The 22,111-nt window shown below is 44.5% G+C and overlaps 2 protein-coding genes across 8 annotated transcripts in view; one reads left to right on the forward strand and one right to left on the reverse strand.

Annotated features, from left to right (window-relative positions):
* Positions 1-569: 569 nt before the first annotated feature.
* PRKAB1 (protein kinase AMP-activated non-catalytic subunit beta 1) lies at positions 570-22,041 on the forward strand. 6 transcript variants are annotated; one of them, XR_013348124.1, is made up of 11 exons: positions 641-760; positions 6,285-6,461; positions 7,454-7,620; positions 9,304-9,397; positions 9,718-9,832; positions 11,116-11,249; positions 11,639-11,707; positions 11,788-11,888; positions 13,768-13,846; positions 19,901-19,950; positions 21,910-22,018. XR_013348124.1 is itself a non-coding variant. In XM_077835504.1 (9 exons), the coding sequence occupies exons 2-8, from the start codon at positions 6,294-6,296 to the stop codon at positions 11,863-11,865; spliced, it is 825 nt and encodes a 274-aa protein (XP_077691630.1). In that variant the 5' UTR covers positions 641-760; positions 6,285-6,293; the 3' UTR covers positions 11,866-11,888; positions 13,768-20,166. The 6 variants fall into 6 exon arrangements, 3 of the variants coding, with proteins under 3 accessions (XP_077691631.1, XP_077691630.1, XP_077691629.1); XR_013348123.1 differs by having other exon boundaries at positions 13,768-19,950; positions 21,910-22,041; XR_013348125.1 differs by lacking the exon at positions 21,910-22,018 and having other exon boundaries at positions 19,901-20,166.
* The window catches only part of CIT (citron rho-interacting serine/threonine kinase), a 92,644-nt gene continuing 91,895 nt past the window's right edge, over positions 21,363-22,111 (reverse strand). For both annotated transcript variants that reach the window (XM_077835502.1, XM_077835501.1), the window contains one exon: positions 21,363-21,967. In XM_077835502.1, coding sequence (XP_077691628.1) covers positions 21,944-21,967 — 24 coding nt within the window. In that variant the 3' untranslated portion in view covers positions 21,363-21,943. The remainder of the gene's footprint in view (positions 21,968-22,111) is intronic.

Here is a 22,111-nt window from a genome sequence, read left to right on the forward strand (position 1 = left end):
CCATCCCCAATTTTTGCCCCAGGTCCCTACGTGGCCCCCTCAAGGATTGAACTCCTGGGTTTAGCAGGCCAAAGCTCAACCCACCGAGCTATCCCTCCTCCGCTTGTTAGCGGCTGCCCTGCTGATCAGAGCAGAGGCAGAAGAAGGAGACACCTGGCTATGAAAAGCGGTGCCATGGGGTGGGGGCGGCGCAGAGTCTTGGAGAGCACCCCCCTCCCCCACGTATCCTCTTCCACCTGCCCCCCGGCTACCCCACGGCACGTTTGCAACGCGACGTGGGATCCGTTGCACGGTCAGCGGCTGCTGCGGAGCCGGGGGCCCCTGAGGCGCCCAGGAAGGGGCATCCCCTGAACGGCAGAGCCTGCGGACGGGTCGCTTGGCGCCGCCCCCGCCCCGGGCTGTGCACCGCCCACGGGGCTGACGATGGTCCCGCCCCCCGAGGGGCGGGGCAGAAACGCCTGAGCCCCGCCCCGGAGTCCTGCCGAGCGCGGCGCCGACAGCCGGAAGTGCCGGGACGAGGGGCGCAGACTGACCGGAAGTTCAGGGGAAGGCGGCGCTAGTGACCGGAAGCGCAGCTGCCGGGGGGCAGGTTCGAGGGTGACTCCGCGGACGCGGGGAACGGTCGGAGCGGAAGCCCGCCGCTGGGGGCAGGGAGAAGGGTGCGCAGGAGTCGCCGGAAGCGGAAGCAGCCCGGGCGGGAGGACGGACGGGGCAGGCGTTTCCGAAGGGGTTTCTGAGGAAGACTCGGGGGCGGCAGCCGGTGAGATGCGGGTGGCGGGTCCCGTCGCTCCAGCCCCTGCCCGCTGGGTATCGCCGTGAAGCGGGGGGTCTGTGCCCGGGGCGGAGGTGCCAAGCGGCCCGGCGACCTTGAGGCGATGGGTGGCGAGGCCCGGCCCCGCCCCGCCCCGCCCCGGGGGCCCGTGGAAAGCGGCAGGGAGCAGGCTGGGGGTGGGGCTGAGGGGAAGGAGGAGCGGCCTGGGCCCCCCGGCGGTGCCGTGACCCGCGTGCGGGGCGGGCTCCCCGCGCTGCCGGAGAGGAGCCGGCGCTCGGGGCTGAGTTCCGGGCGAACCCGGGCCCGGGGGCTCTTGGAGCCTGAGGACGCTGCCCCCTTTGTCCGCGCTAAGTCGGGGAGTATCCGCGCCCCACCTAGCGGGTTCGGGGGTCTCATTTCTGATAGACACGTGACCGCACCCACCAGCGCTGACACGAAATCACCGCGGTCGAGGGGGGCCATGGCGCGAGAGCGAGCTCCCCCCCCACCCTTGGGAGCCGCCCGTGCGGGGCCCGGTGGCGGCCCACGGCAAGGGAGCCTTTTGCGGCCGCTGCCAGTGCAGCATCGGTTCTGGAGCGAGGTGGCGGGTTTCTGCTGCTCTCTGTAGTACAGCAAAGAACGAGACTCCGGCCTCAAAAGGGATCGTGGCACCGGCGGGCTCTTTCTGTAGAGTAAAAAGTCACGAGTCAGTTTCACGCTGCCCCTTTAGTCTTCTGGGATAGACTCGTAGAAACGTAGGGTTGGACGGGACCCCTAGAGGTCATCTGGTCAAGCCTCCTATGTTGAAGCTGAGCCATGTATACCTAAGTCATTGCTGACCAGTGGTTTTCTAACCTGTTCTTAAAAACTGCAGTGAGAGGGATTCTACAGCCTCCCGTGGTAATGGATGCTAATACTTAACTATCCATATAGTTTGAATGGTTTTCCTCCTATCTAATCTGAGCCTCTTTGCTGTAGATTAAGGTGATCACTTCTTGATCTAGTTTAAGTGGACATGGAGAACAATTGATCACATCCTCTCGATAACAGCCCTAATATATTAGGTCTCCGTTGGTCTTTCCTCAAGACTGAATATACCCTGCTGTTGGCTTTTTTTGTTTTGTTTTGTTTTTGTTTTGTTTTTTTTAAGAAAAACCTTTTAGCCTTTCTTCATAGGTTAGGTTTTCTAAACAGTTTATCATTTTGTTGCTCTCTTCTGGATTCTCTCCAATTTGTCCACATCTATTTTAGACCGTGGCACCCAAACTGAACACAGTACTCCAGCTGAGCCCTCACCAGCACTCAGTAGAGCAGTACATTTGTGACCCATGTTATACATACAACACTCCTATTAATACATCCACTCAGCCTGGTAATAATTTCTGCCTATAATTAGTGTCTTTATTAAATTAGGTCACGTAGATTAGGTCACGTAACTTTTGTATTTTCGCAGTAATAAATGGGTTTAGTAATTCTGGACTCCAGGTGTTAATGTTATATTAATAAAGTGACATGTCTGTCTGAGCAAATGAGGGAACTCTTGATCTAGATCTCAAACTAGGGTCCGTGGACCCATGGGGGTCTGCAAGGATATTCCAGGGGGTCTGTGAGTCATGTCGGGGGATACTGGCCCCACTGATCGGCCCCCCCCGCCCAGTGCCTCCTGCATGCTGCGGAACAGCTGTTCAGGAGGGGCAGGAATGGGGTGTACTCGGGGCAGGGGTGTAGCCACGGGTGGGCCTGGGTGGCCCACGGCCCACCCACTTAGGATCCAGCCCCACTCCCCAGTGCTTGCCCCGCTCCACCCGCCCAGCTGGTGCTCCAGCCGGAGAATGGCGTTGGGGCACCAAGGCTTGCTCTGTTCTGCCCACCTGGCACTCCTGCCAGTGCAAGCGCTCGCACCCCTGCTAGAGCGCCGGTGGGGCAGATGGAGCAGGATAAGCCCCTGCCGCCTGACTGGAGCACCAGGCAGGTGGAACGGGGCAAGCCCCCGCATCCCGACCCCAGTCTCAGGCTGGAGCTCCGGGCGGAGTGGGTAGGGCCTGGGAGCGCCCATTTTTCTGGGACCCTGGATTGGCCCAGTGGCTACTCTGCCACTGGGAGGAGAGCGAGCAGGAGCCTAACGGCGGTAGAGAACTTAAAAAAACGTAGGGGAGCCGGCCCCGGCGTGGGATGGTGGGACCTGGAAGGGAGCCATGCACGCTTGAGAGCAGCGTCTCCTCCCGGAGCTGGGTGAGTACCCGGGGAGCCCCTGGCCAGAGGCTCCATCCATCTGCAGAGGATGGGGGGAGGTGGACCCCCTGTAATTGCCTGCCCACCTGAAGTTGGGGCCCACCCAAATATCGCATGCTGGCTACACCACTGGCTCAGGGGAGGGGTGGGGGAAGAGGAGGGGCAGGGGTGGAAAGAGGTGGGGAGGGGCCTTGGGGGAACGGGTGGAGTGGAGGCAGGGCCTGGGGCTGAGCAGGGGACTTGGGAGCTTCGGAAAAATTTTAAATCAAAATGGGGGTCGTCAGGTTGCTAAAGTTTGAGAACTGCTGAGACTATGGGATAATTAATGGACATTTTCCAGGTGTGTTCTGCTGGGGTCTCATCAGAGTTTGTTCCTTGAGCTTTAGAAAAAATAAAACTATGAAAACTTAACATACAGAAATGATTGGTTATTGTGAAATAAAAGAAAAAGTAATTGAAACTTGAAATAATGAGTTAATTACTTAGAAAGTTTGACAACACTCATGTTTTAAACAGATTAATAGTAATTATCAAGTATTTAATTTTCTTATACAACTTCAGTGTTTGTTTCTGTATATTGATAGTTTGTGTATGGGATAGATGGGACGGGAAGGGTTCCTATCAGTATTACAATTAGTAATTGGATTGGTGAGTTGGCAGACTTTGGAATTTTTATCTGAGATACTTGAGTCTGAATATTGTAACTTCTTGGGATTGCTAAAAAGGGAGATTGGAAGAAGTTCTTGAAACAGTGCATCAGTGAATTGTTGATGCGTATTACAAAGACTTTCAGTTATAAATTTTCATAAGAGAAAACTGATTCAATAAATAACTCTTAGTGACTCTTAAATTGGGGGTTAAATCTAGACTCTCATACTTGTTACCAGTGATAGAAAAGGCTGCGCTTGTGCAGTATGCTGTTAGACATTTAACTTTATCATTCCAATATATATCTGAATATTGATACAAATTTGGCTGGCGAGCAGAAATAGGAGGCTCCCTGTAATCCAGACTTAGGTGGGGCTTTGGACACACCCCTCTCATCAGTATCTCCCATTTACTACCATAGGCGGCTCTCTCCCTTGCCTTTCTCTTTCCATTCATGGTAAAGGGAGTAAAGGTGCCTAATCCAGGATTTGTGGATTTCAGTTATTTTCTTCGTGCCTCAAAGGTAGGCGTTGCAATGCTTAAGACCCTTTGTGGATCTGGGCCTTAAGCACTTAGGGGCCTTAGGGCATGGCTACACTTGCAGATGCAGAGCACTGGGAGTTAAATCAGCCTTCGGAGACCGCAGCAGGGAAAACCTGCCGAGTGTTTACACTCTTAGCTGGAAGCGCACTGGCGTGGCCACATTAGCAACTCTTGCAATGCCACAAAGAGCAGTGCATTGTGGTAGCTATCCCAGCGTTCAAGTGGCTGTAACATGCTTTTCAGATGCGGGGGGTGGAGTATGACGGAGTGTGTTGTGTGTATGTTGGGGGAGAGAGAGTGGGTTTTTGGGGTGCTGAGAGTTTGTCAGCATTCTGTCTTGTAAATTCAGACCCCACTCTCCATGCCTCTCTCTCTCACACTCACAGCAAGCAACATTCCACACCAATGGCTTGCTTTGTCCTGGAGCCGATAAGTATGCCGGCTGTCAGAAAGGGGATATCCGCATTCCTACAGCCAATTCCAAAACAATGACAGGAGTGACCACTTGACTTAAGGGGATTATGGGACATTTCCAGAGGCCGATCAAAGCACAGTAATGCAACACCTCGTTCACACTGGCACTGGGGCATTTCAGCCGAGATGCAACAAGCGTTATGCTTCTTGTGGAGGTGGATTACCAGGAGTGCTCCAGCTGCAGAGTCCAGGCTCTCTAAGTGCCTTGCCAGTGTGGATGGGTCGGGAGTTAGGGCCCCTGGGGCTGCTTTAATGCACTCTAACTTGCACATGTAGCCAAGCCCTTAGTCTTGCTGAAAGCCAATGGAACTGAGAAATGGAAGTCCCAGAAGCCCTTATGAAAATTTTACCCCAGATCTGGGGCTGGCTTGATGTTGGTGGGATCCATGAAACCCTGACCTGAGGTTTAATGGACTTGACACCTGTTACACTTGGAATGAGACTTTTTAAAAAACAATCCAAGTAATTAATAAAACTGAGTACACTGAGGAAGAAATTATCCTCTTCCCTCTTTTTCACAGTTACTCTGGGTAAATTCATCAGCCTGGTTTTGTTCGTTTTAATAATAAACCTTGATTCGACAAATGCACCAACTTCAAACATCTGTCTCCCTGAATCTCAAAAAGAGCTTATCGCCCCTATAAACTTTCTTATAGTAGGTAGATCTTTCTGAAAACTACTGCACTGGCTATATTTGAAGAACATTTTATTTAAGTAAAATTATTGATATTTTTATGGGTAGTTTTGGGCCCGGACAAGTTCTTATTGACATCAATATTTGTGTGGGGTTGGTTTTTTTTTTTTTTTTGCCATTGACTGTAGTTGTTGCCATTATATATGTGTATGCCTATATTGGCTGGCTTCTGCATAGAAAAAACATAAGTCTTCGTTAACAGATAATGAAAGAAATCTTCCTTTAGCTCAAGTTGTAGAGATGTTGTTTTTGGGGCTCCAGGACTAAGCACTCTGATATTAGCTCCTGGTCATCTTTTGAGTGGTACAATAGAGGACCTTATCTTATGATGAGTATCTCTGAAGGGCCTCAGGAGAGACTGTGCTTTTGTGACAACCACCTGCATGCTGTGATTTCAAGGTTGCCAGGATTTACTTCGCAACACAAAATAAACAGGGCTATATGCAAGCTTTCCTTATAGTTATCCCTTTTGCCTTAGGAGCAAGCTTGTTGTTTTACGTACAATATAGTATATTTTAAAGATGTTTGTAGGGTAGAGTAATTGAATGATTTTCTATGACTCTGTAAATCAGAAGACCAGGTTTTTATTCCTAATTCCTTGCTTAGTGTCCTATCCACTGGTCCGTGCTAAGGGTGTGGAGTTGGGTCAGGGGGTATCTGTATGTTCCATTCCTCCAGTGTCGCTTATAAAATACAAGTCAAGCTGTTATGGTCTACTGATTACTATGCTTTCTGTCAGTACTGTGTGTGCATGAAAGGAGTAGGAATATCTTTCTGCTATTTTTTATGGCTGCCTTTGTGTTACTGTGCATGTCTAATTTATCACTGTCTGTTTTGCTGTGGGTTTATTTCTGTGGTCTCTTCTAAAAGCAAAGTGGCAGAGCTCAAATTTCACTAATATGTGTGTGTCTCAGTGGATAAGACTATTTCTTTTCTTTTCAGGGCCTTAAAATGGGGAACACAAGCAGCGAGCGAGCTGGTATGGAGCGTCATGGGGGCCATAAGACGCCCCGAAGAGACAATTGTGGTGGAGCCATTAGTACAAAAGAAGGTGATAGACCAAAAATCTTGATGGATAGTCCTGAAGATGCAGACTTGTTCCATTCTGAGGAAATAAAGGTATCATAAGTTATGGCTCCTCTTCCGTCATAACCCCTGATACTGGCACCTTGTAGCTTAGACATTCTATCAACTGTATTTTTGGAAGTCATAAATTTAGCCAATTTTCTGTATAAACTCAGTTTTAGAAACTTGAAGCATTGCTGACTTTCTCTTTTTTTAAGGGAAGAAAACCTTATTTCTTTGTTCTTCTAACCTTTGAGCAGATTTCTGCAAATGAAATACATTTTTCACAAAAATTGTAGAAAAACGAATAAGATAATAGGCTCTAATCCCTTGCCCAGTGTTGTCTATTAATGCACCACTTTCCTTAGCTGTATCTTTTTAGCTCCTTTTATGCTTTTTTTAATCACCTGACTCAGTAACATTCCAGGTGATGATTCTTTCCACTTTAAAAGTTCTGTCAGAGTTCCCTAGTTAGTTTCTAATAGTCCTAATTTTGGTCTGTCCCCATTGTTGGGTGTAATAAGAATGTTTAGCTCACTGTCTTTCAACTTAATTGATCATATGTTGCGTTAAGCTGTACCCTGCAGACAGCAATAGCCTTCCTGTGGTCCAGTTGCAAGTTCTCTCTGGAAGGCATTTTGCAGGGTCTAACAAATGCCTTATAAAAGAAATTCCTTTTTAATTATTTTTTACTCCTCAGTTTAAATATATGCAGCTACTTTGTGTGCTTCTCCCACTCAATGGTAGTTACTTCTCTGGTTTAATTGTTTTGCATTCTGTTTTAATATCTTCTGCCAATTTGGAAGGCTACTAATCTTTCAACTCATGGGTTATTTACAAACTGACTTGCAAACTGTTGAGATACCAACTTCTGTCTCTGACAGTGACTACCTGCATTTGTTTCCAATTTGTGGGAATGTTGAAGAACACGCATAGGGTTGAGGATGCCTTTGGTCAAATGTTACCTTTCTCTAAGCTTACCTCTCCTTTCACAGGGCAAAGGAGCCAACGTAGAACTTCTGTTGAGTAAAGTTTTGTGCTTCTAGGCTCCACAAGAGAGAGAGGAATTTCTAGCTTGGCAGCAAGATCTGGAAGTGAGTGAAAAAGCCCCTGTTCAAGATCGGCCAACAGTCTTTCGCTGGACTGGGGGAGGGAAAGAGGTTTACCTATCAGGTTCCTTCAACAACTGGAGTAAACTTCCTCTTACAAGAAGGTAACAAACTGGTTAGGTTGCATCACTGGCATTCTATCTAAAGTTGGAAACAATTAGGGTCATGCTATTGTTATGCTTAGATTACTGCATACCTCTGTTAGCTTTGAGAGTTCTTGAAGAGAGAAGTTATAGAAATCTTAGCGTATCATGCTGAATGGTGGGACTCTTTGACTGCCAGAGGTGAAAACTGTGCCATGGAAATAGTTATTTGCTTGGCACTATGGAAAAGACACACACGCAGTCCATTCTATGCAGGGTTTACTGTCTAAAGGTAGATGTAGAAGATGGGACACACTGGGAAATCCACAAGTGGAGATAATTTAGTGTGTTTTTAGCTACATTGCCCCAAAGTGTTTTAGGGACTTCAGTAAAGAGGGTGATGGCTTGGTGGTTTTGAGAAGGGCATTCCATGCATAAGCAGCATGGGAGAAATTATGGAAACAGGAGTGGGGAAAAGGGGACCAATGGAGCATCAATACTAGGATAATTTTCAGACTGGACAGATTGAGCGGGGAATGTAGTGGGAAGCAAGGCCCAAGACACATGCCAGGATGGAATTATCAGGAGCTTTGGAGGGACAACAAGAAGTTTAAACATGATGCAGTGCTTCAAGGGGGAGGCAATGGAAGGATTCAAAGAACTGGATGCCAGATCAATAAGTGAGGGAGGTAGTTTTGTCATGGTGGTCTGCAGAGTTTCAGTGTAGTCTCAGATCACAATTTAGACCTCTCCTAGCAAAGGTACAAAGAAATAATAATGGCGAGTGGGGGAGAAAAGTAGGTTTGTCTCCTACAGAGATAATGTTTAGAAAAAAGGGACATCTGTCCCCCTTTAATTTGCAATTGGCAGTCACTATAGTGAATAAGTAAACTCTGTTACAAAGTCCCTTTTGAATAGACACTCATTCCAAACTCAAATAGCAAAAACAGCTTCTCTGGGAACTTTAATCTGCAGACTTTGCCCCCTTCCCTGGGAAGAAGTGAGGAATGGAGGACTCTTAGCGTTGCATGACCCATTGGCATGTGTTCACATGGCATGACTTCTATTTATCTGAGCTACTGTGAAGACCTCAAAACAGGCAGGAAGCTCAAAGCACAGGAATGACAGTCTGATCAAACTGCATCTACTCAAAGCAGTTTTTCTGGCAGTAGTTCAGTTACTGCCTTCATTTTCACAGTTCTTGTTCATTTGATGGGTGAGATTTGTGATGGAAGATACTGAAAGTCAAGGATCTATTGTAGTGAACTTACCTTGTATGTGAAGCTCTGGCTGATGGGCCCAAACTAACGTGCTCTTACATTGTATTGAGTAACGAAGATGCGAGAAGAATGGCTTTTCAAAAACATAACATTAACCCTTTGACACCAGGAGCCTGGATTTTCAGGTGATCGGTGTTAATGTAAAACATGCAGTTGTGCATATGAAGAGATGGGACTCAGCTGTCACTGAGGGGGTACTCATTAGCTTTAGCTGGTTTCTGTACATTTAGATTATTGCATTGGATTGCCTCAAGTGCTCTCTTAAAAGGGTCAATACCTTCAGGAACTCTCTGAAAGATTCTGTTTGAGATCTTTGCATTCTTTTTATCTTTATTTGCATTCTTTGTAATTATAGCGAGTCTGTAGATGGACAGATTTTTCAGAATAAAATGTTAATTGTTTGTGTATTTATCTGAAATCACAGCCACAATAACTTTGTAGCAATCCTGGATCTGCCAGAAGGAGAGCACCAGTACAAATTCTACGTGGATGGTCAGTGGACGCATGATCCTTCGGAGGTAACATTTTTATTCGATCCTGCAGGTTTACAAGATGATTCATGCACATGAATGAGAGAAATTAGTTGGCTTCCACGCTAACCTAAAAGAAAGGGCCTTTGCTAACAATAGCAATTGGTGGTTTGATCTGGTGAAATGTTCCTGGCCCCAGCTGGCCTGTACCAATCTGAGGCTAGTAATGCTGTCTGTCTGTTAAATAACCAGAGGCTAAACAAGAAGTAGGTGATGAGGACTGTGGGACATTGGTTTTTCAAGTCTGTAGAATATTAATAACCTGCATACCTTCTGAATTGTGACTTTTTGCCTCTGTTTCTTCCCAGCCAGTAGTAACCAGTCAGCTTGGTACGGTTAACAACATCATTCAGGTGAAGAAAACTGACTTTGAAGTATTTGATGCTTTAATGGTGGACTCCCAAAAATGCTCAGATATGTCTGGTATGAATCCATTTGTAATCTTATACCATGTGCTTGAAGTTACATAAATACCCTCTACGTTTAATTCCTGGTCTTGAGTTAAATCCCCAAAGTAGAAGAATCTCGCTTTTTATACCCAATCTGTTGGGGATATGTGCAGGGACCATGAAATGTAAAAGGAGAGAAGCTGGAATTAGTGAGGAGATTGAAGCAGAGTACAGGTCACTGATCAAACCCCATCTAGATTAGTAGTGAGTCCTTGCCATTTGAATGTGTGACATGAAATGGTGATTTCAGACCACTCCCCGGTGAATCAGTAGCTAACTCAAAACAGATACTGAGGTTGACCGCTTTGACAGCAGTTTGAAGGTCATGGAGACTCACCTGTCTCTGACCCCTTTTTTCAGGATTGTTGTGTACTTGTGGGGAATGCCATGGCAGCATTCTGGGTACCTGGAGGATTTTGTTTCTATTTGCAAGCTTGGCCCCTTTCATATACACTAAATAATTTCAGTAATATTTTGTCACCAAGAAGGGGATTTTATTCCACTGTTTGCCAGGACTGCCAAAAACTAGCATAAAAACAAATAATCTGTGGTAGCACTTAGTAATGAATGTGTGCTACAGAAATACTGGGCCGGGAAATCTCTTCCCCCCACTCCCCTCCCACTCCCTCAAAAAAAAAAAAAGGGGGGAGTGGGGAAGAGGGGAGAACAGGACCAACCCTTGAAGTTCTGACTGTTGACCCTACCCAGCTGGTCTCCCGTAGGCAGACTCTGGAGTCTTTAAAATCATCTCTTGGGCTTCTTGCTAAAGATCTTTGTGCTTGAGCTTCACAAAACTTCCCAAATTCTGTAACCAGCTTCTGAAATTTGGGTTCTCTTTGCATTCTGTCAGCTAGTACTGGTCCCATATTTGTGTGCTGTTGGAGTAGAATCTTGCTGATGAGCAGACCAGTGTCAAGATTAACCCGGTATTATGAACAGGAACTACATACTGAAATGATGTGACAAAACTTCCTACTGTGCTATGTAGCTGCAGCTTGCAAGAGCCCTGTCCTGAGTGATGGTTGTATTTTTTAGTTTGTTTCTGGCCCAGCAGGAAATGTGTCCCAGGAAACCAAAGATTTCATCTAGAGTGTACAGGAAGTGTGGCATCTTTATAGTTTCTGGAGGATTTACTCTATAGCGCAATTAGCTTCTGTCATACACAGGTTTCTGGATGTGAAATTACTACTGCAGCTTAAAGAAGATAAACTCTTTACAGGTACATTAAGGTTAAATATTTTACCATCTCCCTAACAGAGCTATCAAGTTCACCCCCAGGACCCTACCACCAGGATCCCTATGTTTGTAAGCCAGAGGAACGTTTCAAGACTCCACCTATTCTTCCACCACACCTGCTGCAGGTGATCCTGAATAAGGACACTGGCATTTCTGTGAGTGGACAACCTTCTTCTTTGGGTCAGGGTCAAGTATTTAAGAGGTTAAACGTGCACTGGAGCTGCTTTTAACAATCCCAAACCTTGGAAATGTCCCCTAGTGGGTGAGATCTTTATTACCGAAGTCCAAACTGATCCATCATCTTAACTGATTCTTTTTCAAAACCAAAACAGTTTCCCCACCCATAAATCCTAATCTATACCCTGCAAAATTATCAGAACTTCTGAGAACATAGCAAACCTGGTCCCGCCTTAAGTGATCTTTGATCGTATTGGAATTTTGACGGGGAGCCAATACAAAGATTTGTTGAGTGGTTGCCTGGGAAAGACAATATGCCATAATTTAGTCTTCCACTCTCTATCTCCTCCCTTTATATGCTTTTCAGTGTGATCCAGCTCTACTTCCTGAGCCCAATCACGTCATGCTGAACCACCTCTATGCGCTTTCTATCAAGGTAAGGGAGTCCTACCTTATCACAGCAGTTGCATTTAGTTAACCATTACATTGTGCTAATTTGTTTTCCATCTTTCCTAGGATGGAGTGATGGTGCTCAGTGCCACTCATCGTTACAAGAAAAAATATGTGACTACATTGCTGTACAAGCCAATATGATTAGTCCTGCGGTTAGTGAGCAGGTATCCTGGGGTGATGAAGTGCCAGAGGGAACAAATTCTTCGTTAAACCAAAACATATGCATGGCCTATGCTATTGTAAACAGACTCTGATTTCATATGGTTTTAAAGACTTCACATTTGTTTCATATTTGCCTTGTTCTTCCAGTGCCATCTGGAAGTTTTCAGACTCAGCCAGGACCAAAGAGATGACTGGTGGTGCTGCCATTTTTTCAGCTCAATAACAATTGCCTGGGATCTACCAGTGAAATCAGGGTGGGAAATATGGGGATAGTGACCACTCAAATATCGTTCATGAGTGATACAGGCTGTGGAAAATAATATTCTAAGAAGTGCAGGATCCTTGCTGACTGAGTGGCTGTTTTTATCATAAAGCTCAAACATTCAACTATATTACCACCAAGCTCCCCAAGAGCCCATTCCCTGGCTCGACTGACTACACGTGAAAAATGGCATTCTTTCTGTTCGCAGCTTTTTTGGGCAAAGCCAGAGATGCTGCCGCCACTCGCTATTTCTTTGTTTGTTTGTTTAATCAGTAGACGGGGGTTGAGTATGTTTTCCAACGTGAGTGTCGCTCTTGCATTGTTTCTCTTGGGAGAACTTCGAAATAACTTTTCCCGAGTGGAATTGCTGATAAAGAAAATTGTTCTTAATTGCAGGGTTTTGTGTAGATCATGTAATGCACCCTGCGATAATCTGTTCCTGTAACAGACTTGTAGCTCTCTTGCCAGTAAGGACTGATTTAAACTGAGCTGGGTTCCTATAAGGAAATTGACCAATTTAGCATAAGGACTTTAATTCTTCAGCATCAGCTTTTATCAAGTTGATGGTAAGGTGATTCCAAGTTACTTTAAAAACTGGATAGTAAATGAGATATTGAGGGGACAAGCTCATCTGCTACCATAAGCAGCTGCAGCCCCTGGGAAGTAGCACTGCACCCCCTTATGTCAAGGGCTGGATTGGCCCTGAATCTATATTTGCATTTGACTCTGCCAACTTAGGCTCATGTGGTCTCTGCAGCAAGGACTCCCAACCATTTCTATCCCTTCGAGCTTTATTTATATTTTGTAAATGAACGTAGTTCTTACAAAAGGTGCCAGGATGCCTTTCTTAGAGACTGATGATTTATTTGATCTCAAAACGAATGCAGTAGGAGCAACACAAAATTCCCTGCCACTGTGCCTCAGGCCTGACCTGCAGGGACCAACTTGGGGAATGTGTAGTGCCCGTCCGTTCCTGGGCATCTCTGAGTGCCAGTAAGAGTGCTGAGAGTGACCTCAGTCCGTGACCTACTATACAGGGGTGCATATTACAAAAACCACCAGGTAGCTAATCAGATGGTGACGTAGATCATTGGTGACCACGATTAGATGTGATACAGTCAATGATAAGACTCATTTCCAGTCTTCTGAACTGTTCAATTGTCTTGTTACAATATTTTGAGTAGTTCAGGGCACATTGCTCTTGGGTTTTCTTTGAAAACACTACAACTCAGTGTTTTGAAAACATGGAATTCTTGTCACTGGCTGACCTCTTCAGAAACAAGTTCAAATATAAAGCATTTTAAGGAAAAATGGATAATGCGTTTGTTTCCTGTCAGCCCCACTGACCAAGACATTACTGGGTTGGCTGGCTGCATAATGCTTGGCTAATTATGCAGTTTCTCTCCCTGGTTAAATTGGTAGCTACTTTACTTTTATAAAACCGAGTTTGGACGCACATCTTCTCATCACACACTTGTAGAGAACAATACATTTTAAGATTGGTGAAGGGGGAGTAAACCAAGCTGTTAATGAGCTTTGGCCATTGGCAAACCCAAGGATTTCATTTCTGGAAAACTGACTGCTCTCTACCCCCGTTTTTGTTTTGTTTTTTGTTTAAGGCTGTCACATTTCAAGCAGCTTGAGCAATCTCCATTTGTTGGCCTCCGTGATGCTGGGTATACTTGACTGCTCGGAAAGGTCTGTTTTAAGTTTGTTACGGTTAATAACAACTGTGAGAATGTCTGAGAGATGATTATACCTGGCACAGCACACCCTGTAATGTTTGTGAACATGGGCCAAAAGGAAGTCTAGGCATGGGGAGGGCTCTGAACAGCGAGAAGAAAGCATTAAGTGCAGTTCCAGCCGTGCAGATTAGCTTAGCTGGAATCTCAGCCACAGTGGTGCCTCAAAGTATATCCATTGCTTTCACCTCATCTGCCCACATCAGGGCAATGAAGGGCTGTCTCAAAAGTAAGAAAATTCCCACACCAAAAACTTGATGCTCACGGTCATGTGGTAAAGACAGCATAAACTTACATTACAACGCAGTCCCGCTTTGTTTAAAAAAAAAAAAAAAAAAAAGAGTACTTTGTCATTTGAAACACCTAAATCCCTTAGTGTGGAAATACTAAATTATTAGGGCTGTCAATTAATCGCGATTAACTCAAAAAAAAATTGTGATTAATTTTTTTAATTGCACTGTTAAACAATAGAATACCAATTGAAATTTATTAAATATTTTGGATCTTTTTCTACATTTTCAGATACATTGATTTTCAGTTCCAACACAGATTACAGAGTGTACACTGCTCACTTTATTATTTTTATTACAAATATTTGCACTGTAAATATAAGAGTATTTCCAGTTCACCTCGTACAAGTACCGTAGTGCAATCTCTTTATCGTGAAAGCGCAACTTACAAATGTAGATTTTTTTTTTGTTACATAACTGCACTCAAAAACAAAACATTTACGGGAGATGATGATGCCTGCTTCTTATTTACAGTTTCACCTGAAAGTGAGAACAGGTGTTCACAGAGCACTTTTGTAGCTGGCATTGCAAGGTATTTACATGCCAGATACGCTAAACATGCATATGCCCCTTCATGCTTCTGCCACCATTCCAGAGGACGTGCTTCCATGCTGTTAAAAAAAAAAAAAAAAAAAAAAAAAGTGTTAATTAAATTTGTGACTGAACTCCCTGGGGGAGAATTGTATGTCTCCTGCCCCACATTCTGCCATATATTTCATGTTATGGCAGTCTCAGATGATGACCCAGCACATGTTGTTCATTTTAAGAACACTTTCACTGCAGGTTTGTCAGAATGCAAAGAGGGTACCAATGTGAGATATCTAAAGATAGCTACAGCACTCGATAGAAGATTTAAGAATCCGAAATGCCTTCCAAAATCTGAGAGGGATGAAGTGCGGAGCATGCTTTCAGAAGTCTTAGAAGAGCAACACTCTGATGTGGAAACCTCAGAACCCGAACCACCAGAAAAGGAAATCAGCCTTCTGCTGGTGACATCTGACTGAGATGATGAAAACGAATATGCGTTGGTCTGCTTGGTGAGCTTGATAGAGTTGGTCTGCTTTGAATCATTATTGAGCAGAACCTCTCATCACCATGGATGCATGTCCTCTGGAATAGGGGTTGAAGCATGAAGTGGCATGTGAATCTTTAGCACATCTGGCACATAAATATCTTGCGATGCCAGATCCAGTGCTGCCAGGTGAACACCTGTTCTCACTTTCAGGTGACATTGTAAACAAAAAGCAAGGGCAGCATTATCTTCCACAAATGTAAACAAACTCGTTTGTCTGAGCAATTGGCTGAACAAGAAGTAGGACTGAGTGGATTTGTAGGCTTTAAAGTTTTACATTTCTTTTTTTGCAGGTTTTTTTACATACTTCTACAGTTGTAAATTCAACTTTCATGATAAAGAGACTGCACTACCGTACTTGAAATGGGGGAATTGAAAAATACTGTTTCTTTTGTTTTTTACAGGGCAAATATTTGTAATAAAAAATAAAGTGAGGACTGTACACGTTGTAACAGAAATCAGTATATTTATATAAATGGTATTAATTATTGTTTAACATCATGACTAATGCAATTAATTTTTAATTGCACAGTTAATTGTGATTAATTTTTTAATCACTTGACAGCCCTAACACTTGGCCACCATTTCCCATGTTACTGTTGGCTATAAGCCACGGAGTCTCACTGTTACACAGAACCCTCTAGTTATTTATTTAAATGATCACCAGAGACATCGGCATGGCCTGGTAATACAATAGTTTGCCAAGGTGTACTGCAGAGTAAAAAAGCTATATACTAATCATAAATATTAGCTAATAGAGTATACTGACATTGAAGCCACCGACGGTCAGTTACATGCACTATTTAAAGTTTGGCAATAGATAACAAATGTAATTTCAAAATAATGTGAGAGTAATGATCTAGATTAGGACATGTGTAGTAAGTGCACTAGCCACCTAGCATGCTAATTGACACTCGGATGTGGAAGGGGATGGAATATTTAGTGGGAGATCCAATCAGATTTGGTTTTAAAGCAAACCTGTAATAGCAGATTTCAAGAAGTGATTATTCTCTAATAGTGTTTGTGCAAGCAGTGAAATTGATACCTAGATGCATGTTTTGAATACATAAGGGTTAATTCATACGAGAATAAAAAGGAATCCTTGAAGTGACCCAACAGAAATATAAATTGTTCATGAGTGAAAGGTTCAGGGAATGGGACAGGAAGGAAGAGCTGTGCTCAAATAAGTCATTAGCTTAAGCTAAGCTTCATGTATTTTCCAATTATGTCCACACCTGGATCACTTCTTTCAAAACTTTCCAGCAGCATTGCAGAGGAAGATGAGCACAAATATTTGTTGAAGATGGAGGCTGTCAGCCAACCATTTATAAATAACAGGCTGCTGCAGCTTTCTTTATATTGCATCACAGGCTGGCCCACCATGGGGCTGCAGAGCTCTTTTTGCTGGGCTCCAGAAAATCGGCACATCGGGAGAGCTGGTGCAGCATAAGCCTTTTCCCCACAGGAATTGCCAAATAGAAAAAGCCTCGTGCTGTGTTTTGAACTCACTCTGTTCAGAGAGTTGAAGCTCATCATTGTTTGAGGCCCTGCAGGGCAGCGCTCACACTGCTGGGGAAGACAGGGAAATGTTTGAGCCCATTGTGCCAATGGCTGACCTGTTACATATTCTGCTTTTGGAGGATGACTGAACATGAAAGTGCCCCTGGCAGCAATGGAAGAATGTGCCAATGGCTCCCAGAGTCTGTCCCGCACCCCCAAAGCTTCAGTGCATAAAGTCTCTGCCTTATTTCCCATGGCATCCAGTAGAACCCCTGCATGACAAGCTGCACGCCCAAACACAAAGGTTAATCTGCCTTTGAATGGCGCCTGCAAATTTCTGGCACATGGCCAACATTTAGTCATGGGTGATAAACAAAAATTCATGGCCCTTGACCTGGCCATGACTTAATACCCACAATGACTAAATCTCTGTTCCCCACTGCTCTGGAGCTCCCGGTGTTGCTGCTCCAGCCACACTGGCTACTTGGGGGCTGCCCAAGCCGTGGCTGGTGCAGCTAGCCACAGGGCACCCAAGCAGCTGTGGGAGTTATGGAGGTTGCAGAATGTCACAGAAAACCACAACCTCTAACAGAATCGCAGCCTTAGTTATAGCGGCTCGCTGTGCTTTGAGGGAGCTCAGAAAGGAGGGAATCTGGACCCCTGCTGAGGCCACACTGGGCACTAAACAAACATGCAGTTCCTGGGTGACCATGTTTTTAGGTGCTTGCTTTTAAGGCAGGTGGCCATACATCCATGTCAAAAACAAAGCCAGCCAGGCTCAAGAGCTGGCTGAAATTTTTGCAGCACACCCATTTTATGATAGGGCCTCACCTCAAAACCCATAAATCTGTTTCGTGTAGTTATTTGACAGTGGTTTGTCATCTGTTTAGTGGTCACACACACTTTTTGGCTGGGGAGGGGTTACATAGCTAACTTTGGAATCTTGAAAAAAATTTGTCCCCTGTTGAACGTTTCTTTTGCCAAACAGCAGTGCGTGTGGTAAATCTGGTGGTTTTAATTCAAGCAGGCAAAGATTCGGTCGTAATACAGCTCATAGGAGTGCTCTCTCTTACAGGCAGCCGGCCTGCGTAATCGCTGTTGAACTAGCCTCACAACGTGCCTTCTTGCACCTGCATTGAGTCGTATGCCGCACACAGGGCCAGCCCTTTGTGTTTAATTGAATAGCAGCCTCGGCATCCAGCCATGCCTAGGAATTAAATAGACACTCAGCCCTCATCTTTATATGTGGGCCTAAGTGTAGTATATCCCCAGCTTTACACATGCAGAAAGATCCTTTAATTACTTCTCACCTTTCTCCGACAAATGATGGAGAACAGTTAACGGTCGTCACTGTGACTCCACTTTCCTGGGCTGAAGCAGAATGAATCGCTGCTCCCACTGCTCTGGGGTCTCCCGCTGGTGCTAAAGGCTAATCCCCAGTCAGTGTCACACCACACTACACAACGGCAATAGGGCCGTAGGCCACCTCGATCTCAGCCACTCCAGTTTCCTCAGCCGGAGCTGATAGCAGGTGTCAACCGTAATACCCAGGGCCATATTCCAGTCCCACTCTTGGGGCAGGGGCTGTTTCTCTGGAACACACATTCTCTGAACTGAAGCAGTGACATGCTCGATTGTCAGTTTTGACCTTTTGTGAAATAGCAGCAGGCCACGGGCCACAGGGCAACACTTTGTTAAACCGTAGCCAGCCCTATGGGTTGGATTCTTGCCAGAAGTGAACATGAGTCCAATTCATTGTATTGAGCTCACTTTCTATACCTCAATGAATTAAATCCCTCCACAAGGAAAATCTGGGTGCAAAGGGGGATAGCGTAGCTGCTACTTTCTATGCCCGCTTGGATTTGGTGTGTCTTGGCTGTTGCTGGAAGGCTAGAGTTGGAGGTAGGTGCAGTATTTCTCCTTCCTGTGAGTAAACCTGAAGAATTTTGCAATAGACACGATGCTTTTTCTCCAGTAAATTTCACCAGTGCCGCTACAGTCAAGGTGACAGTGAGAATTTGTGCAGTGTTCATGGTAGTCAAAAGGCTTAATAAATATTTTACTTCACCAGTTGCTGAACTATTTTAGTTTTGTTACAATTCTGATCATGCACCATAGGACTGAAACAATGAGTTTTAAATATGTATTCTTAAAATAGAAATAAAGGAACATTTAACAAGTTAGCATTTCATCAGATACATCAGAGAGCAGGCACAATAGATAAATCAAGCAGTTTGGCTTTATGCAGAACATTTCCATGGAAAATGTCGTGTAGACCAAAGTGGAATAGTAGCTATTAGTCGTTCTCGCACACGCCCACCAAGAAAACCCTTCCTAGGGAGGGTGGGGGTATTTATGTGCACAAAACAATGACAGAAATGAAATAAGTCACCGCAGGCAGCAGAGTGAATATTAAAAACTCTTCCTGTGAAAGAATTCTTCAGACCCGGTAAAAATTGTTTCGTTAAAAATAGTTGTATTTACATTTAAGTCTGATTGAGAGAGTTTTCCCACCAGCTGTAAGTTATTAAGATGTACAGTAACTTGGCAGATTGAGTACAATCTGAATTATATTTGTGTAGGCTTTTAAAAAATTGCAGCTCTCAGGCATTACAGCACCAGAATATTAAGATGGTGGGATGACTAACTCACTGGTCCCCTTCCTATTAAAATACCGCTGCAGTAGAGCAGCAGCAGCATGAGACTATGCTGTTGGCAATTAAAGGGGTTTATTCCGAGCTGAAATTGTGTGTCTGGATTATTTGCCAAGGGCCAGATTCTTCTCCCAGATATTCACGTGTATCTCTACCACCATCAATGGGTGTGTATCTAAGGGCTCACCACTACTAGCTAAAAATCTGGTCAAATCCACCTCTGTTTCCGTCCAAGTCAATATGCTTTAATTTTCTGATAGCACATATGCTACTCGTTCAGGGGAAGATGTCTGCTAAACGGCAGAGTATTCCGAAGGTGAGCTCTTTGGTAAGCTTACACTCCTATCAATTACGTAGCTCCAAATATTGGCTGATCTGTTAGAATGGCTTAGTGGTACCTTACATGGAAGGAAAAGGTCATTTCACCATGCTAGTTAATATAGTTAATTGTTTTATTTGGTTATTGTTCAACAACAAAGTTCAATATTTTCCAGGTGGAGCTTGATCTGTACCTCTGATTCCCTCCCTTGTCAATAATAAAAAGGTAATGAAGAAAAATCCTGTACTTTTAGATACCTAAAACCTCATTTATGCTAACAAGCTTTCGATTGCAATTTAATGTTACAATATTTCTTCATGGGATCTGGGAGGATTAAGCTGAGGCCCCTCCAATGTCTGAAGATGGCTGTCCACAACCACCATTAAAACAAAAAGCTAGTGTTGAAAAATGCACAGTTTACAATAAAAAAGTAGAAACTGATTCAATTCCCTTTTGTTACGAATATAAAGTTTCTTGTAAATATGTACAGTCCTTTGAGCTATTTCTATAGCAGGAAGCATTTCACAAACAAGACACAAGATATACACTTTCAGGACTTGACAAGCCCATTTCTCAGGTCATGAAGATCTTCCATGAGATGCAAAGATTTAAAGACTGATCTCTGTGACCTTTCAAAATACTGAGACCAAGAGACACATTTCAGCACGTTTCCTGCCAAATCATCTGGTCTAAAATAACCCAACAGACAAGAGAACAGAACACAATATCCATGAAACTCGCCAAAGGGCACTGACAAGGCATTCGGAGGTTTATGGGTGTCTTGGACAGGTTAGCACTGGCTGGCAAGGGACAAGCAGAAGATAAAAGGCTTGGCCAACGAGAAAACTGGATGCAGTTTTGCTCTTTTGCATTTATAGAGAACATGGTTGTTTACTCAGCATGTCGCTGAAGCAGACTGAATGGTCAAAACCTGCCTTGAAAATCATTTGCTCTCTGGCTCAGTTACAAGGGATAATGTTCATGGCATTGGAGAATATGAAGCAATAAATGGCTTGAGGTTAGAGGCAAAAGCAAAGGTGAGGTGTTCGGTAACCGCCAAAGCTGTTTATTGCAAGTATCCTCTAGTGCCGTGACTATTAGGTCTTACTGTACAACAAGATACAATCAGAACAGGAAAGAAGAACTTTGTTTTGAGAGATGACAATTCTGTGCACTTGCTTTCGCATGCTTTCCTTTGAAGTTCTTGGGGAACCGGGGGGCAACTTGTCAACCACTGTGAGGAGCGGCCTCTGTGGAAAATGACGACTATAAGGATTTTGATACAATTTTTGAATGGGATTGTGTTTAACACTGGGGCGTGTGAAGGTGAGGGCTAGTGATTGTAGTTCTCTTGTCATATAATAAGGATTGTAACTCTCTTCTGTGCCAAATTCTCCAGGAAATCATGGCGGTTATTTTGCAGCGTAATGTAAAGGCTTCAATTAATTTACAAGTGAGGTACAATACAATACTTAGCACAGCAACCTAAAAGGAGAGAGCAGCCAGAGTGATGGTGCAGCAGCATGCAGTGAATTGCCATGCAGAAAACCTGGGTCAAGAGTCTTGTACCCCAGTACGTCAGAGACAATGCACTTTGTTTTAGGGCATGGAGGATTGTGACCATCTAATCAGGGGATCTGCCCTCCTTATCATCCAGCTGAACAAAGCTGCACTGGGGCAATTTTACTGAGAACAAAAGAGAATGAGCTTTGAAAGTGGCGGGGGAACAAACGGATCCAGATTAATTCTCTAGAGCTCTGTAGATAATATCCAGTGATGCTGTCTATTGCAACCGAGTCACCATTGCCTTTCAGTTTACAAGGCCATGACAAATTCCAGCATCTTTTTCAAAACTATGATTTATTATCTGGTAAATGGTGCTAACCACATTAAGATTTGGGTTGGGATCTTCATCCCAATTTGATTTCCTTGATGAACTGTTAAGGACTAAAGCTAGAGTACAAAAAGTTTATGAACTGCTTGAAAGAGTAACAGTAGTACAAAGTGCAAAAAGTATGACTGCAGGAAGGTGCAGGGAAATAAACTGAGAGGCAGACAATCCTTGTTAGAGTCACGTGTCTCCTGACATGGAGCCCGTTCTGGCCCAAGAAGGTTGATTTGGCGACTGGGCAGCAGAAGCATAGAGTGCATACACTCAGTACATTTCCTTTGTTTTTCCTGCAGATCACGATGAGGAGTAAGTTTGTCTAGCTGAGACTTATACTGAAGATTGGTCCCAGACCTAGCAGGGAAATAAAATGACAAGTTATACAAGATGCAGTAAAACATTCCTGTTCTCCTATATGTAGTCCCAGGTCACATAAGCAGCACTGCTTCCAGCAGGAGGCGGAAGCAGAGTTTTACTGAGTATCATTTGACTCCTTGT

Source organism: Eretmochelys imbricata, chromosome 15 (genome assembly GCF_965152235.1).
Source record: "Eretmochelys imbricata isolate rEreImb1 chromosome 15, rEreImb1.hap1, whole genome shotgun sequence".
Taxonomy (NCBI): domain Eukaryota; kingdom Metazoa; phylum Chordata; order Testudines; family Cheloniidae; genus Eretmochelys; species Eretmochelys imbricata.

Bases quoted from the DNA above. Each gene is read 5' to 3' on its own strand.
- PRKAB1 (XM_077835505.1), top strand. From the start codon at position 6,294: ATGGGGAACACAAGCAGCGAGCGAGCTGGTATGGAGCGTCATGGGGGC. The intron at 6,462-7,453 runs GTATCATAAGTT...TTGTGCTTCTAG, and splicing joins TCCATTCTGAGGAAATAAAG to GCTCCACAAGAGAGAGAGGA. The intron at 9,833-11,115 runs GTATGAATCCAT...TCTCCCTAACAG, and splicing joins AAAATGCTCAGATATGTCTG to AGCTATCAAGTTCACCCCCA.